Genomic DNA, 16,770 nt, shown 5'->3' on the forward strand with positions numbered 1-16,770 from the left:
ACTGTATAAACACTGATGTGCATACTATATCTTGCTGTCTATAAATTAACTTGAAGAGAAAAAAAACATGCAAATTTGTTTAATAAGTCACTGGCAGGTTTGGTGTGGTTTTGCTGAAAGAGGAACACTGATAGTTCTGTTGTTCACGGTTAGTTGCTGTTGATCGGCTGCTCTTCAACACGGTAAGACAAACACACTGGTATTTGACTGATGATTAGTGTAGATGAAGCTCATATAACACATGATTTGTGACATGAGAAATATCTTGTGTTGATCTCAGTCATCAGTTGATTTACACACACTGATGTTGTGCATTAATAATCTGCAGATGTGTAAAGATCTTCCTAACACTAAGAGCTGTTTAGGGTGATGTACATTTACTGTTGATGAGTGTAGAAGTGATGATTAATGCTGGATTCTAGATAGATTTGATGCTGATGTGGCTCAGAATGGCTCCTGCTCTTCATCTGATCTTTCTGCTCATCATTCACAGTGAGTCAATCTTACATTCACATCACTGCTTTATTTCTCTGCATTTACACACACCACACACTCAGACATTATTCAGCAGGTTTCTGATCATCTTCTCTCTGATATAGGAAGTTAGTCTGTGCTGAAGTGTCACAAAATCCTCCTGTCTAGTCATTTTTTCCACACCATTGTTTTAAGCTGTGACACACTAAAGTACTGGTACGATCTTCATGACAAGAGCCAATTTCATTGAACCACAACACACACAAAGCTGTCTTTGACAGCTAGTGGGAATTTATTATTGTGAATTTGTACGTTCAATGAAAATAATTCTGCACCCTCCAGTGTTTAAATGTTAAAAGCATTATTGTTTTTATTTTGATGGTCCATTTGAGTATTAGTCTGTTTACTGTTGATTCTGATCCTTCAACAGACATTTAACTGACTATAGGGAACTTTGCAAGTACATGTCAACTTACTAACCCTAACCCCAACCTAACAGTCTACTTATAATGTATAGAGAATCAGTTGCAATGTAACTTAAACTCAACAAACATACCATCAAAATAAAGTGTGACCTTGTTTTTTCTCAGCAGTTTTTTTTTTCCAGCTGTTCTGCTCTGTGTATTTTTATTGTTCAACAAATCTGAAGTCACTCACACTGAGATCATTATTTATATTTAAACGATTAAAATGTCACTGTTTAAAACTAGTAAAACTGCATGTGTCCCTAGTGTCTTATAGTCCAGTTTATCTATTTCTGTGTTTCAGGGGTTTCTGCTGCTAGTTGGGGTGTGAAATACAGTACTTTAAAAATCTGTGCACTACAGAACTCAACAATTACAATCAGCTGCACTTTTACATACCCGACTACTGTACATCAGATCATGAAAGTGTTTTGGACCAAAGATGTAAATGGTTTTCCAGATCTGTCTGTGGACCCTGAATACAGTCAGAGGCTTCAGTATCTGGGAGATAAACAGCAGATCTGCACTGTCCGACTGAGTCATGTGACAAAGAAAGATGAACACCAGTATTACTTCAGATTCATTACTGATCAAAATGGAGGGAAATGGACAGGCACTCCAGGAGTGCGTCTCTCAGTCACAGGTGACTCTCCTGAGGTTTCTCTCTTCTTGTGGTCATTATGTAGAATAATAATCAGTGTATGAGAGCAGCACTAGATATAATGTGTGTGTTGTGTTCAGATCTTCAGCTGGAGTCTCCTGAGAGAGTGACAGAGGGAGATTCAGTCCGTCTGACATGTAAAAGCAGCTGTAAACTGACTGACACACCAACATTCATCTGGTACAGAAACTCACACACATTGACTAATATTGGAGATGAACTCAACATCAGTTCAGTCAGTAGAACAGAAGCAGGACACTACAGCTGTGGTGTGCAGAAATACAACTACATCTCTCCTGCTGTTTATCTCAATGTCAGATGTAAGTTTTTGAATTTTTATTTAAACCTTTTAGTATTCACATGTTTATACCATTCACACTTACAATAAATGTGAAGTAGTCGGTGCATAAAGGTTATATACTCACTGCAATACTGCCACCATGGTATGAGAGTTGTTCTGTGATTTTAGTCTTAAGAAGTACCACTATCGTATTAACTTAGAGTAATACAATATTGGCTGTTTATTAGTATTTATAAAGTATGATCTTCTTGTACTTGCCTACCAATACCTTAACCCAACTACTACCAGCCAATTAGAACTGTTTTGACATATCTGAGTTAATGATTTAACAGTGAGAATTTTTCTTTAAAAAAAGTTAACCAAATTAATTTAACAAAATTGTTGCTTATATCTAGGTAAATACATGGACAAAATTAGTTTAACATATGAGGACATTATGCAGATATGCAAATATGAAAGCACATGATTACACATGATTTCATGTGCTCCTCTGCTGTGCTTTTTTTCAGGTGTGTTTTGTCATTTGGTTCCCTTTTGTTCTGTTTCCCGCTTTAGTTCCTCATTATCGTGTTCACCTGTCTTTAGTCATTGATCTCTGTGTGTGTTTTAGTTCCTGTTTCCCTCTTGTTCCCTGTCAGGCCCTAACATTTAAGTATTGCTGTATTTAAGTTGATGGCTCTTCTAAATCATAGAAATACCATAATATGTTTGCAGTGATGAGTAATGTGCTACCAATTTCAACCCCAATTACAGGGATTTGGACCTGTACCCTGGCTTTTAAACTTGTAGCTGGTAACAGGGGTCACCAACGTTTTGGAAACTGAGAGCTACTTCTTGGGTGTCGTTTAATGTGAAGGGCTACCAGTTTGATACACACTTCTTAATAACAAATTTACTCAATTATTATTATTAATTAATGATATTCATCTATGTGAAGACACTGATCATGTTAATGATTTCTCACAATAGTTGTCAACATTGATTGGAAACAGATAAATATCAATATGCAACACTTCATTTGTCTTAAATTGTTTTTAAAGTTTTTTTTTTAATATACAACTTAATGTCATTTTCAATTTTACACCAATGCAAGTGTGATTTAAAAAGAATAGCTACAAAAAATATTAGATGCAGCTTACTGGTATGTGGTGCTATGATAAGCTAATTTTATAACAGGCCCACGGGCAACTTGTGTGATCCTCGCGGGCTAAATTAGGGGTCTAAAGCAGGGGTCACCAAACTTGTTCCTGGAGGGCCGGTGTCCTGCAGATTTTAGCTCCAACCCTAATCAAACACACCTGAACAAGCTAATCAAGGTTACTTGGTATACTTGAAACACCCAGGCAGGTGTGTTGAGGCAAGTTGGAGCTAAACCCTGCAGGAAGGAGATTGGTGACTACTGGTCTAGATGATCCTTTTCTTCTTTGGTCCAGAGCACACGGAACCATTTTTTTTTCCAAAAAATACCTGAAACACTGATTCAAACCTGGATCCCCCTGAGCCCAAAGAAGTCGGTGATGCTTCTGGACACTGTTAACACAGGGCTTCCTTTTGGCACAGTACAGTTTTAACTAGCATTTGTGGATGTAACTCTGTATTGCGGTACTTGACAAAGGTTTGCCGCAGTAGTTCTGAGCCCATGTGTTGATATGATTCTTATTGATGAATGAGGATTCCTGATGCAGTTCTGCCTGAGAGAACGTAGATCACAGTTTTTCAGTGTAGCCTTGCGCCCTTGTCCTTTACACAATGAAATTCCTTCAGATTTCATAATTTTTTTATGAGGTTCTGCACTTTTGAAGCTAAAATATCTAAATGCCTTCTTCTCTTTCTTTGAGGAACATTGTGTTTACAGAATTTAATCATTTTCTCACGTACTTGAGAGCAAACCATCTTTGCTCCTAAAGGACTAGACCTTTCTTGGATGCGGATTTTGTACCAGATCATAATTACAATCACCTGTTGACATCACCTAAAATGCAAAATCCCATCATTTTACCAGTTTACCCGATAGCTAGTCCTAAACTGCTCGAGTCACAACTTTTGTTTGGAAGGTGTTGCAGGTCTGAATGACAGGAAAGGATTCATATTTAAGATGAAATATTTATCTGCTTTTAAATAATTCAGTAAATGTTCCCATTTACTTACTGACTACCACACCATTACTTTATTGTTAAAAATGAGCACAAAACATAAAATTTAATAAAATAAAAGGCCAGCTATTTTAGTAAATTGTATATATTTAGGATGTATATTTTAATATTTATTTTTAAGTTTAGTTTTTACGTTTCTCCTGCAGATGCTCCAGATACTCCTGTGATCTCCAACAGATCTGCTGTAATAATGGAGGGAGATTCAGTGATCCTGAACTGCAGCAGTGACTCAAACCCTCCTGCAAACTTCAGCTGGTTTAAAGGAAATACATCTCTGAATTTCGGAGGAATCTTCAGCATCTCCAAGATCAGCTCTGATGACAGCGGAAAATACAAGTGTAGAGCCAAAAATTATCTTGGAGAGAAATCCTCTGATCCTGTGACTTTAGATGTCCAGTGTGAGTTAGCAAAACTTACTGTGACATTAAACTATTAGAATATAATCTGTGATGTCAAAACTATTGTAACTGTAAACCGTTTGTGTTTTTGTGTGTCAGACCCACCCAGGAACATCTCAGTGTCTATGAATAGATCTGCTGTAATAGTGGAGGGAGATTCAGTGACTCTGAACTGCAGCAGCGACTCAAACCCTCCTGCTCTGATCTTCAACTGGTTTAAAGAAAATAAATCTCTGAATTCTGGAAGAATCTTCAACATCTTTAAGATCAGCTCTGATGACAGTGGAGAATACAAGTGTAGAGCCAGAAATGACCATGGAGAGAAATACTCTGATCCTGTGACTTTAGATGTCCAGTGTGAGTTTATGATGGTTCAGTAATTATTATATTAAATGGTACCTTTGATATGAAATCACTTTTATAAGGTGTTTAAGCACAGTTGTGTGTCAGCAGTGTGTGAAAATTTCCAGCCACTAATGCTATTAGTTAATTCTATTTGTTCTAATCAGACTTGATAAAGTCAGTCTGCAGAAACACTTTGATTGACATGTTCCCTTTGTACGTGTCATCAGAGGGGGAAAGCCCCGCCCACTTGTGCCCATCTCTCCCTCATTAGCATAAACAGCAGCCCTGAGTGAGAAGCAGCCGTCTGTCCTTTAGCCATTAGAGTGTTTGAGCTGCTGAAAATAATGTCAGCATAGACTAAGAGGATTATAAATGTGGAGTTTTAGATGAAGAACAACTGAACAGCGACAGGAGCGACATAGACTGACAGAAGCATTTTTAGGGATGGAAGATCAGATCATTTTACAGACTTTCTAGTAATTTTACTCAATTTGCCGAAATATCATTAAAATGCTACAAGTTCCTTACAAACAGGAATGGGCAGTATTTATGATACATGCATTCCAAATATATATTTTAAAAGCAAAATAGTAATTTGTAATTTGTATTTTATGGGTTTTATGAAAATGAGTCACTGTTTTGTATCAAAATACTTTAGTGTCTTGTATTTTGTATTTTAAAATACTGTAAAATACTTTGTAAGAAGTCTACATCATGACTCCATAAAAATACGGCATCAGATTGGTGCTTTATGAGTGATTGTCTTGGCTTGAGATCAGAATAGGAAATTGATTAAGCAAAGGCAGTTTAGTGTATGGGTAATGCGGTGGGGCAGTGGGAAGCACGTTCGCCTTAGAAGGTTGCTGGTTCAAGCCTCAACTGGGTCAGTAGGCATTTCTGTGTGGAGTTTGCATGTTCTCCCCGTGTTCGCGTGGGTTTCCTCCGGGTGCTTCGGTTTCACCCACAAGTCCAAAGACATGCGGTACAGGTGAATTGGGTATGTTAAAATTGACTGTAGTGTATAAGTGTGTGTGTGAATGACTGTGTATGTGTTTCCCCGAGATTGCGGCTGGAAGGGCATCCGCTGCATAAAAACATATGCTGGATCAGTTGGCAGTTCATTCTGCTGTGGCGACCCCGGATTAATAAAGGGACTAGGCCGAAAATAAAATAAATGAATTAAGTTTAGTGTACAATTCGGCATCAGCATCTTTAATTCAGAAATGAGATGGAATAAAAGTTCTGAACAGGATGAGGAGCTTTCAAAACATGATCATTCTCAGTCTCAGTGCTGCAGGTGGAAATGCAGAGGATCTTTAGAAATAGAGACCATCTAAAGATGGTGTGCTGGTGTTCACTAAGGGAGTAAACTGAGACTCCTCCGGTTAAAGAAGAACTGAAAACATCTTGGGAGAATGAGTAAACTGCACAAACAATAAGAAAAGAAAACCAGACAAACAGCATACAAATAAGTCTTACAGTGGCGATTCCTACAATACTTTGTTGGCTGTTTTAAATGCCAGTAGCTGATCTGCAAGCGCACTGTGTAGTAAATGAAGAGGAAAGATGTCAAAGTCACACAATGCAGTATATTACATTTACATTTACATTTAGTCATTTAGCAGACGCTTTTATCCAAAGTGACTTACAAATGAGGAAAAGGAAGCAATTTACACAACCAAGAGCAACAATGAATAAGTGCTGTAGGCAAGTTTCAGGTCTGTAAAGTCTAAGAAGGGAAGTATTAGTAGTATTGGTGTTTTTTTTTTTTTGTTTTTTTTTTTGGTACAGTTAGTGTGATATTCAGAGAGGCAATTGCAGATTAGGAAGTGTAGTGGCGACTAAATAGTTGGGTTTTTAGTCGTTTCTTGAAAGTAGCGAGTGACTCTGCTGTTCTGATGCAGTTAGGGAGTTCATTCCACCAACTGGGCAGATTGAGCGTGAGCGTTCGCGAAAGTGATTTCTTTCCTCTTTGGGATGGAACCATGAGGCGACGTTCATTCACAGAACGCAAGTTTCTGGAGGGCACATACATCTGCAGAAGCGAGAGCAGATAAGAAGGAGCAAAGCCAGAAGTCACTTTGTAGGCAAACATCAGAGCTTTGAATTTGATGCGAGCAGCAACTGGCAGCCAGTGCAAACGGACTAGCAGCGGAGTGACATGTGCTCGTTTAGGTTCATTGAAGACCACTCGTGCTGCTGCATTCTGGAGCAGTTGAAGAGGCTTGATAGAGTTAGCTGGAAGCCCAGCTAGTAGAGAGTTGCAGTAATCCAGTCTGGAGAGAACAAGAGCTTGAACAAGGAGTTGAGCTGCATGTTCAGATAAAAAGGGTCGGATCTTTCTGATGTTATAGAGTGCGAATCTGCACGATCAAGCAGTTCTAGAAATGTGGTCAGAGAAGTTTAGTTGGTCATCAATCGTTACTCCAAGGCTTTTCACCATTTTGGATGCAGTAATGGTTGCCCCATCCATCTGGATTGAAAAGTTATGGTGTAGAGTCGAGTTGGCAGAAACTACAAGCATTTCCGTGTTTGCGAGGTTCAGCTGAAGATGATGATCTTTCATCCAGTGTGAAATATCCAACAGGCAGGCTTAGATGCGAGCTGGAACCGAGGGATCATCAGGATGAAAAGAGAGGTATAGCTGGGTATCATCAGCATAGCAGTGGTAGGAGAATCCATGTCTCTGGATGACTGGTCCTAGAGATGATGTGTAGATGGAGAAGAGAAGTGGCCCAAGAACAGAGCCTTGAGGTACCCCAGTGTTTAGATGCTGTAGGTTGGACACCTCTCCCCTCCAAGACACCCTGAATGACCTGTCAGTGAGGTAAGATCTGAACCATTGTATAACAGTGCCCGCAAAGCCCAGTGACTCGAGCGTAGATAGCAGGATCTGGTGGTTGACAGTGTCAAAAGCAGCTGACAAGTCCAGCAAAATGAGGACTGATGATTTAGAGTCTGCTTTAGCCAGTCTGAGATCCTCTACGACCGAGAGCAGGGCAGTCTCAGTTGAGTGGCCTTTCTTAAAGCCGGATTGCTTGTTGTCCATGAGATTGTTCTGAGTAAGAAAGTCCAGAACTTGATTGAACACTACTTTCTCCAGAATCTTGGCCATGAATGGAAGCAGGGATACTGGTCTGTAGTTTTCAAGTAGCGTATGGTCCAGGTTGGGTTTCTTTAGCAGTGGGGTTACCCTAGCCTGCTTAAATGAAGTGGGGAATAAACCAGAGTCAAGAGATGTGTTAATTATGTGTGTCAGTGTTGGTATGACTGCAGGAGAGATGGCTTGCAAGAGATGAGAGGGAATGGGATCGAGTGGACAGGTGGTTGCATGGCTAGATAGCACAAGTTTGGACACCTCAGACTCAGAGAGCTGAGAAAAAGAGGTGAGTGTGTGTGGTGTTGGTGGTGTACCTTGCGTGTTTGTTGTAGGTGCAGCAAATTGAGCACTGATTTTTGCAGTTTTGGTGCAAAAGAATGTAGCAAAGTCATCAGTAGTAAGTGTGGTGGATGCGGGTGGAGGAGGAGGATAGAGGAGGGAGGAAAATGTTTTAAAAAGTAGGCGAGGATTAGTGACTTTGTTGATTTTCAGACGGTAATATGTCTGCTTTGCAGAAGTAACCTCAGCTGAGAAAGAGGACAGAAGAGTTTGGTATGTTAAGAGCTGTGCAGGATTTTTAGTTTTCCGCCAAATTCTTTCTGCAGCTCGAAGTTTTGAGCGATGCTCACGGAGAGCATCCGAGAGCCAGGGTGCAGGAGGACTGGCACGGGCTGGCCTGGATGCAAGAGGACATAATCGGTCTAGACATGATGCTAGTGTGGAGCAGAGTGTATCAGTGGCACTGTTCGAATCAAGTGCAAAGAGTTTGCAAGATGGAGGAAGAGAGTCTGAAACAATGGTGGATAGTCTATTGGGTGAGAGAGATCGTAGGTTTCTGCGAAAGGTAACCAGTGTTGGAGTGTGTGGCGGCTCAGGAGTAATGTGGATGTTGAGAGACAGAAGACATAAGACACTCATATACTGTATTTAATATTTAATAATACTCCAGTCTATATAGTCTGGTCAAAAACTCTAGAGTCCCATTGCACAGCAGCAGCATGATGTATATGAAGATAACTCAATTTTTTTTTTAGAGATCATGTTTTATGTTTTGTATTGAAGAGTACAATTGTGAAAAAGTTGATTTATGGAAATGACGCAAACTGGAGATCTTAGTAGTTTTCAGAAATCATGTTTTTACATGAAGTGTGAAAGATTTAAATTGCAAAAAAATAGATTTATTTAAAAAAATTATGTGAACAAAAAAAAATATAAAGTGAAGGCAGTATGGTGGCTCAGTGGTCAGCACTGTCACCTTACAGCAAGATGGTGGCTGGTTGAGTTCTGGCTGGGTCAGTTGTTGTTTCTGTGTGGAGTTGGGATGTTCTCCCCATGTTGGTGTGGGTTTCCTCCGGGTGCTCTGGTTTCCCCCCTAGTCCAGACACATATGCTATAGGGGAATCGATGAATTGAAATTGGCTATATTGTATGTGTGTGAATGAGTGTGTATGTTTTCCAGTACTGGGTTGTGGCTGGAAGGGTATCTGCTGTTTAAGAACATATGCTGGAATAGTTCATTCTGCTGTGGCGACCCTTCAGAAATGAAGTTTATTTATAAACTAATTTCGAGAGGGTCACATGCTTATGATCGCTTGCGGCTGGTCTCGCATTATTCAATTTACGATTCCCCAATTAGACGATTACTAAGCCACTAAAAATACCTTAAGTTTCATATGACAGCCATATTAGTTTTGAAGAATCCCCCCTTCCACCCCTACTCCTTTTTTAGATGGGTGGCACGGTGGCCCAGTGGTTAGCACTTTTGTCTCACAGCAAGAACGTCACTGGTTCGAGTCCTTACCAAGCCAGCAGACATTTCTTTGTGGACACATTCTCCCCGTGCTCACGTGAGTTTCCCCCGGGTTCCCCAGTTTCCTCCCACCATCCAAAAACATGCAACTTAAGTTAATGGACTAATCCAAATCAGCACCATAGACTTGCTCCTAGTAAGTAGTCATCTCTTAAGAGTAATCACTATCTATTCATTAGCTACTACAGCAGGGGAGTTCTCCAGATCTACCTGAGCTCAAACTCCCCTCTCGCCTTGCAAACGGTAATGAGCCCCAGGCTTGAGGATCTTATAAGACTGTTAAGAGATGGTGGCAATTTCACTGGCCATCCAATGAATAAAAACACAAGAAGATATTTAGTACTATGTTCTAACTCATTATCTGCATGATATGGTTTTTACAGTGAATGTTTGTACAGAAATCATCTTATAGACAGGACTTTATTTATGAAATTTGTACAAAACTTATTCTAAAGTCAAAGAGAATCAAAAGTTTATGAATGGCTATTCATGTAGAGATGAATGAGATGGCAGAGAAGCTGACTTAAACTTGCTCTGAAAAATGCTGTTGCTGTCAATCGTTGTTTATTTAAGTTGTATGTTTTATATAAGTCAGTTTGATGGTAAGAGGATTGATCAAATTTGCCTATTGATTGAAGGTTTGTGAAGTAATGTCATGCTTACTTGTAAAAGTATTTTTTAAATACAAAATACAGTATTTTATTTTGATACTTGTTGTGCCTGCTGTATTTTGTAGTTTATTTTGATACAAATGAAATTTAGGTATTTTGTATTTTATTTTAAATTACATTGTATTTTTGCCCATCCCTGCTTACAAACACATCTCTATCAAGCACAAACATTGATCACTCAACAAACAAATCATAACTAGAATGCTATAAGAAAGAGAAATTAATCATTCATAGTTTACCTGGTCTTTTTTCTATGATTATCTCAGCTTTTTTGACATGTCTTCAAGTTTGAGATGTTCGTGCGTGTGACACAGACAGTCCCATATAAGCGTATGTTATGTTCAGCATGAGAGAGATGAATAACTCAAACCCGGGGACTCGAGAGATAAATGGATCAAATGTTTTACCGGCTCTGACTGTCTTTCATATGATGAAGAAATTACCCTATCCCAATAGATGAGAAGAAATAGAAACCAATCTACTCTTCAACCTGCACAATGTAATCAAAGGAAATCATCCAAAAAGGGTTCATAAATCTCGAGTCAAATAAAAGATTTGTTCAAAATGAATGGATCATTCCAGATCTTTTCTGAGACACATATTTTGATATTTTCAGCTTTTCATAGAGATCTGCCCTCCCTCTTTTGAAAACATTGTTTTTCTATTTCAGATTCTCCCAGGAATGTCTCAGTGTCCATCAATGGATCTGCTGTAATAGAGCCTGGAGGTTCAGTGAGTCTGATGTGCATCAGTGACTCAAACCCTCCTGCTCTGAGCTACAGCTGGTTTAAGGAGAATCAAAGCTCAGCTGTTGGATCTGGACAGAGTTTCAGTGCAGTACAGAGTGGACGCTTCTACTGTGAGGCTCACAATCCACATGGAGCTCAGAGATCAGACGCCGTCACTGTCACTGGTGAAGCTTTTATCATCACACTCCTGTAACTTCATCAGTCTGGAGAGTTAATCATGATCTGCTTCATCTTTCAGTTCATCAACATGCTGAGAGAAACATCATCATCATCACAGCGACATCTGTAGCAATATTGATCGTCATCATCATTGTCATCATCGTCCTGTTAAAAATGTGAGATCAATAAAAAAGCTAATTTTTATTTCAAAAGGAAAAATATATCTGATATTGTCAAATATTACTATATTATGCATGCAAACCCAGGCTCATTTAGAAATATGTGCCCAGGGCTACATGTTTTGGGAACTGTGAAATATGTGCCTGGGGCTACTTCTGCTTCCAGTTTTTAATGTCAGAAATCCACTAGAGGGGCGCAATGTTCTTTTTTGACCATATAAGATAAATTACTGACCTATGAGTTATCATAAAACAAAATCCTTCTTGTAAGTCTGTATACATTTCTGCACATCTCAACATCCGTCTCGCATGCGTCTATCCCACACAAACCCAACCGATAGTGTTTTCAAATGCATACAAGGAGAAAAAAGCCATAGCAACCTAACACTTTTACCACATTTCCACAATGCTTCTTTTTTGTTACCTGGTTTTTTGGAACTGCCCTTCGCTGGACTTGAACCCCGGTCCATTCCACTACTTAAGCCTGACACTGTACAAGGTAAGATACCAAGCAAACTGACCATGCTGGAAAAGCTCCATATGGAGGTTATCGGTCAGCAGTAACCCAGAACGGAACGAAAGATGCCTTCAATGACATATAATCTCATTGTGTGTTTGTACACATAAAATGCAACCAGAAATACCCTCAGACACATATAATATGGTTCCCAAAAAAGTAGCTCTGGGCACATATTCCCAATTTGCCTGTGTTGAATTCATGTTTGATTATTTGTAACATTTTATTATATGCATATTTCATTTTCATTTATTTATTAAAGTGATTAATCCCCTAAACAGAAAGAAACAAAGGAATGTTAAATCTGAAGGTCTCATAGTGATGCAGGTAAATCATATAGATACACCCTTAAAATCAGTCAAAGTCATGTTTTCCTTTGTGTGATTAAAATGTCTAATATATTTACAATTGTATAACTCAAATGTGAAAAGCATCAGCATATTTACATCACGTCTCACATCTTTCTGCTGTATAATTCAGTGTGAATAATAAAATATTTCTAAAATGTTGATCAGACTGTTTCAGATGGTAATGAATGCTTTATTGTCTTGTGTTTCAGAATGATCTGTATTCTGATGTGTCACAGAAAGATCAAACTTACAACAATCCAGTTTGTGACCCTGGATTAGCCGATGAAGCTCCGTATGAAACTGTGAATCCCAGAATAAGTGCTGAATGCAGAGATGCTGAGGAGATCCAGTACGCCACTGTCCAATATCACAAAAACACACCGAAGAAGAAAGAAGAAGAAGAGGAGCAGCGTCAGTGTGACAACACACCAGTTCAGCAGCCTGATCAAGACCACAGGTGAGGAGAAACTGCTGGACCACCAACAACTGCACTAAACATACACTGAACATAACCACTGCACTGAACACACACTGAACATAACCACTGCACTAAACACACGATGAACATAACCACTGCTCTAAACACACACTGAACATAACCACTGCACTGAACACACACTGAACATAACCACTGCACTGAACACACACTGAACATAACCACTGCACTAAACACACACTGAACATAACCACTGCACTAAACACACACTGAACATAACCACTGCACTGAACACACACTGAACATAACCACTGCACTGAACACACACTGAACATAACCACTGCACTGAACACACACTGAACATAACCACTGCACTAAACACACACTGAACATAACCACTGCACTAAACACACACTGCACATAACAACTGCACTAAACACTCACTGCACATAACCACTGCACTAAACACACACTGAACATAACCACTGCACTAAACACACACTGAACATAACAACTGCACTAAACACTCACTGCACATAACCACTGCACTAAACACACACTGAACATAACCACTGCACTAAACACACACTGAACATAACCACTGCACTAAACACACACTGCACATAACCACTGCACTAAACACACACTGAACATAACCACTGCACTAAACACACACTGAACATAACAACTGCACTAAACACACACTGCACATAACCACTGCACTAAACACACACTGAACATAACCACTGCACTGAACACACACTGCACATAACCACTGCACTAAACACACACTGAACATAACCACTGCACTAAACACACTGAACATAACCACTGCACTAAACACACACTGAACATAACCACTGCACTAAACACACTGAACATAACCACTGCACTAAACACAAACTGAACATAACCACTGCACTAAACACACACTGAACATAACCACTGCACTAAACACACACTGAACATAACCACTGCACTAAACACACACTGAACATAACCACTGCACTAAACACACACTGAACATAACCACTGCACTAAACACACACTGAACATAACCACTGCACTAAACACACACTGAACATAACCACTGCACTGAACACACACTGCACATAACCACTGCACTAAACACACACTGAACATAACCACTGCACTGAACACACACTGAACATAACCACTGCACTAAACACACACTGATTATAACCACTGCTCTGAACACACACTGATTATAACCACTGCACTAAACACATGCCGTTATAGTTGCAATATAATTCTGTGCACAAAAGATCCTGTTTTGGTCATGCAAAATGACTTCAACAAAATGATAAACTCAATTTTAAGGTTTTTGTCGTTCCTTTCAATCACATGTAACGTCAGGCTCAACTCATTTGCTCAACACTAAACCAGTGTTACAATATAAGAGAAATCCAGCCAATCAGAATATAGCAACTTAAGCAACTGGCCTAAATAAATGAGGACTTGTACATTGTTAGTGTTTTCGGTCATTTATTATTAGTGTTAGTTTCTCTTCATTTTTAGTAGTTTTTTTATTGTATTTCCTTTCATTTATTTCTCAAAATGTGCAGAACAGTGCAATATAAACACCCATAACATCACCACCATCAGCTAAACCAGCACTGATTATATAATCTCTAACACTGTTGTGTTGTTTCTGTGTATTTTAGGCAAGAGAATGTGGAAACTGTGGAGGAGTCTGTGATTTACAGTATGCTCAAATAAGTGAAAGACTGTCCATGGAAGATTAATGAATTATAGTTGTGTTTCAGCCACACATTGAGGGTTTTGGTAGATTTCACTGTGTTTCAGATCAGTTTAATGGTGCTTTTTGCATTTGTGAATTTGAAGTTTGTTTCTTAAGTATTTCCCTTTATATTTAACCATACTTGTCAACCCTCCTGTTTTTCCCGGGATTCTCCCGTATTTTGCATGTACATGTGATTTGTCAGGTTTTTTTATTTTTAATAAATTTGCAACAGTTTCAAAAACTCTTTTTTTCACATTGTCATTATTGGGGTATCGGGTGTAGAATCTTGAGGAAATAAATGAATTTAATTCATTTTGAAATAAGGCTGTAACATAAATACTTTCTGGATGCACTGTATTTCCAAAAGTTTACCTATGCAACAGAAGACTGGGTCAAGATTCGCATATTGTGAGGACACTTAAAATATATTATAATAATTGCTGTACATGTGCAACTGGAGCTAATATAACCTAGCTAAATTGTTTATTTAATCTAAAACTGCTAGCAGAGTGAGAGCATCTATGGCGCAACTTTGGCTGCGTCCGAAACCGCCTACTACTCAGTAGGTACTGCATTTGAATGTAAACGTTCCACTCGGCCTGTTCTATACAGTATGAATGTGAAAAGTATGAATGGAATTCGGACGTACTATATCCGCCATTTTGTCATGGTCACGTGACCTACCTGCGTCAGTACGTCGCCTGACTTCCATTCATGAATTCTCTCAAGGGGCATCATGGCATAGCGCAGCATGCATGGGATGCGCACTTCAGAATCTCGCCGGAAGTAGTAAGTCATCCGGGTACTTTTCGCCTACTGATTTTCAAATTCTTGGCTTGCTTACTGATTTTAGCATACTATATAGTATGGAAGTATGCGCCAGAGGTCTGCATTCCTGCGGCTGTCCTGCGGGTGCCGCAGGACCTACCAGATTTCTGCGGCGCGGGAATAAATTTCCCAAAAAATCGCGGGAGCGGTCGGTAACGGGTTAAATTTGGGACGGGAGCGGGCTGTCTAGCAATATCACGGATATTGCTATACGAATGAGAGAGAGATTTGTCTGTGTGTGTGTGCTTTGTGAGTGTGTGTGTTCATACAGACAGCTTGGCTGTCTGGACTGTATAGCTGGGTGATTTTTGGTTTTGTTCTCCACCGCTCTTTAGCGGGATCGGCCGTGGCGGGCAGAAAACGGGGCGGGTCGGGCAGCAGGACAACAAATTCTTAATATAAGCAGGAGCAGTCGGGTTCGGGCTAAAACCTGGTGGGTGCGGGCGGGAGCGGGATTCAAAATTTAGTCCCGCGCAGATCTCTAGTATGCAGTTTCGGACACAGCCTTTGTTTATTAACGTGTTAGCGAAGAAAACACTCATGTCCCATACACCACATGATCCTGGGTGTCTCTGTTAGCAGCAATCTGGAGAATAAGCAGGGACGCAGCACTGTCAGTTCATCGTTTTATTCTAAGCTCTAAACATGAACAGCCCTTAGCAGGACCAAATCACTGGGGTGCTTCCTTTAAACACCATTCTTGCTGATGATGACAGCCAATATTAATCTTTTAAATGTTTTAAAATAAGCTTCTCCTGCTCGCCAAGACTGAACTTATTTAATCAAAAATACAGTACAAATACTAAAATTGTGAAATGCTATTGCACTAACTGTTCAGAAGTAGTTTATCATTCAATTTAACGATTTATTTCAGTGATTTTAATGATGAACTTTGAGCTTCATTACTCCAGTCTTCAATGTCACATGATCCTTCAGAATTCACTCGAATATTATTTATTATTGTTAATAATATTATTAATGATAATAATTATAAAAGCAATATTGACTGGAGTAATAACTTCATTTGAAACTACACACACCAAAAAGCAGTTATTTAAAATTGTAATACATATTTAACAATGTATTTAATTTTAATAAATATAAATAAATAAATAATACTGAATAACATAATAATATTCTTTAAAAAAAAACATTTTAAAAAACTGATGACAAACTTTTGACCAGTAGTATATATTAATATACACAAGTGGTCACCAAATTTGTTTCTAGAGGGCCGGTGTCCTGGAGATTTGAGCTCCAACCCTAATCAAACACACCTGAACAAGCTAATCAAGGTCTTACTTGGTATACTTGAAACATCCAGGCAGGTGTGTTGAAGCAAGTTGAAGCTAAACCCTGCAGGGACACCGGACCTCCAGGACCGAGATTGGTGACCCCTGCTATACACAC

The 16,770-nt window shown here is 39.2% G+C and overlaps 1 protein-coding gene and 1 long non-coding RNA gene across 5 annotated transcripts; one reads left to right on the top strand and one right to left on the bottom strand.

The window, feature by feature from the left end:
* Positions 1–112: 112 nt before the first annotated feature.
* LOC103909439 (B-cell receptor CD22-like) lies at positions 113–14,776 on the top strand. Of its 4 annotated transcripts, none has more exons than XM_087238030.1 (11): positions 113–182; positions 329–492; positions 1,399–1,581; positions 1,680–1,919; positions 4,200–4,451; positions 4,551–4,808; positions 11,048–11,290; positions 11,365–11,461; positions 12,263–12,308; positions 12,541–12,788; positions 14,453–14,776. In XM_087238030.1, exons 2-11 carry the CDS (start codon positions 432–434, stop codon positions 14,505–14,507), a joined length of 1,683 nt encoding a protein of 560 aa, XP_087094156.1. In that variant the 5' UTR covers positions 113–182; positions 329–431; the 3' UTR covers positions 14,508–14,776. The 4 variants fall into 4 exon arrangements, with proteins under 4 accessions (XP_087094156.1, XP_087094153.1, XP_087094155.1 ...); XM_087238027.1 differs by having other exon boundaries at positions 145–182; positions 423–492; positions 1,243–1,581; XM_087238029.1 differs by having other exon boundaries at positions 145–182; positions 423–492.
* On the bottom strand, positions 11,030–16,086 carry LOC147847074 (uncharacterized). The gene is made up of 3 exons (XR_015477279.1): positions 15,863–16,086; positions 14,004–15,419; positions 11,030–12,875 (listed from the first exon to the last, which is right to left on the bottom strand). It is a non-coding gene; the product is annotated as an uncharacterized LOC147847074 (long non-coding RNA).
* Positions 16,087–16,770: the final 684 nt, after the last annotated feature.

The sequence above is a fragment of the Danio rerio genome, chromosome 1 (assembly GCF_052040795.2).
Source record: "Danio rerio strain M-AB ecotype USA chromosome 1, GRCz13ab, whole genome shotgun sequence".
Taxonomy (NCBI): Eukaryota; Metazoa; Chordata; class Actinopteri; order Cypriniformes; family Danionidae; genus Danio; species Danio rerio.

Bases quoted from the DNA above. Each gene is read 5' to 3' on its own strand.
- LOC103909439 (XM_087238027.1), top strand. From the start codon at position 432: ATGCTGATGTGGCTCAGAATGGCTCCTGCTCTTCATCTGATCTTTCTG. The intron at 4,452-4,550 runs GTGAGTTAGCAA...TTTGTGTGTCAG, and splicing joins TGTGACTTTAGATGTCCAGT to ACCCACCCAGGAACATCTCA. The intron at 12,309-12,540 runs GTAAATCATATA...CTTGTGTTTCAG, and splicing joins AAGGTCTCATAGTGATGCAG to AATGATCTGTATTCTGATGT.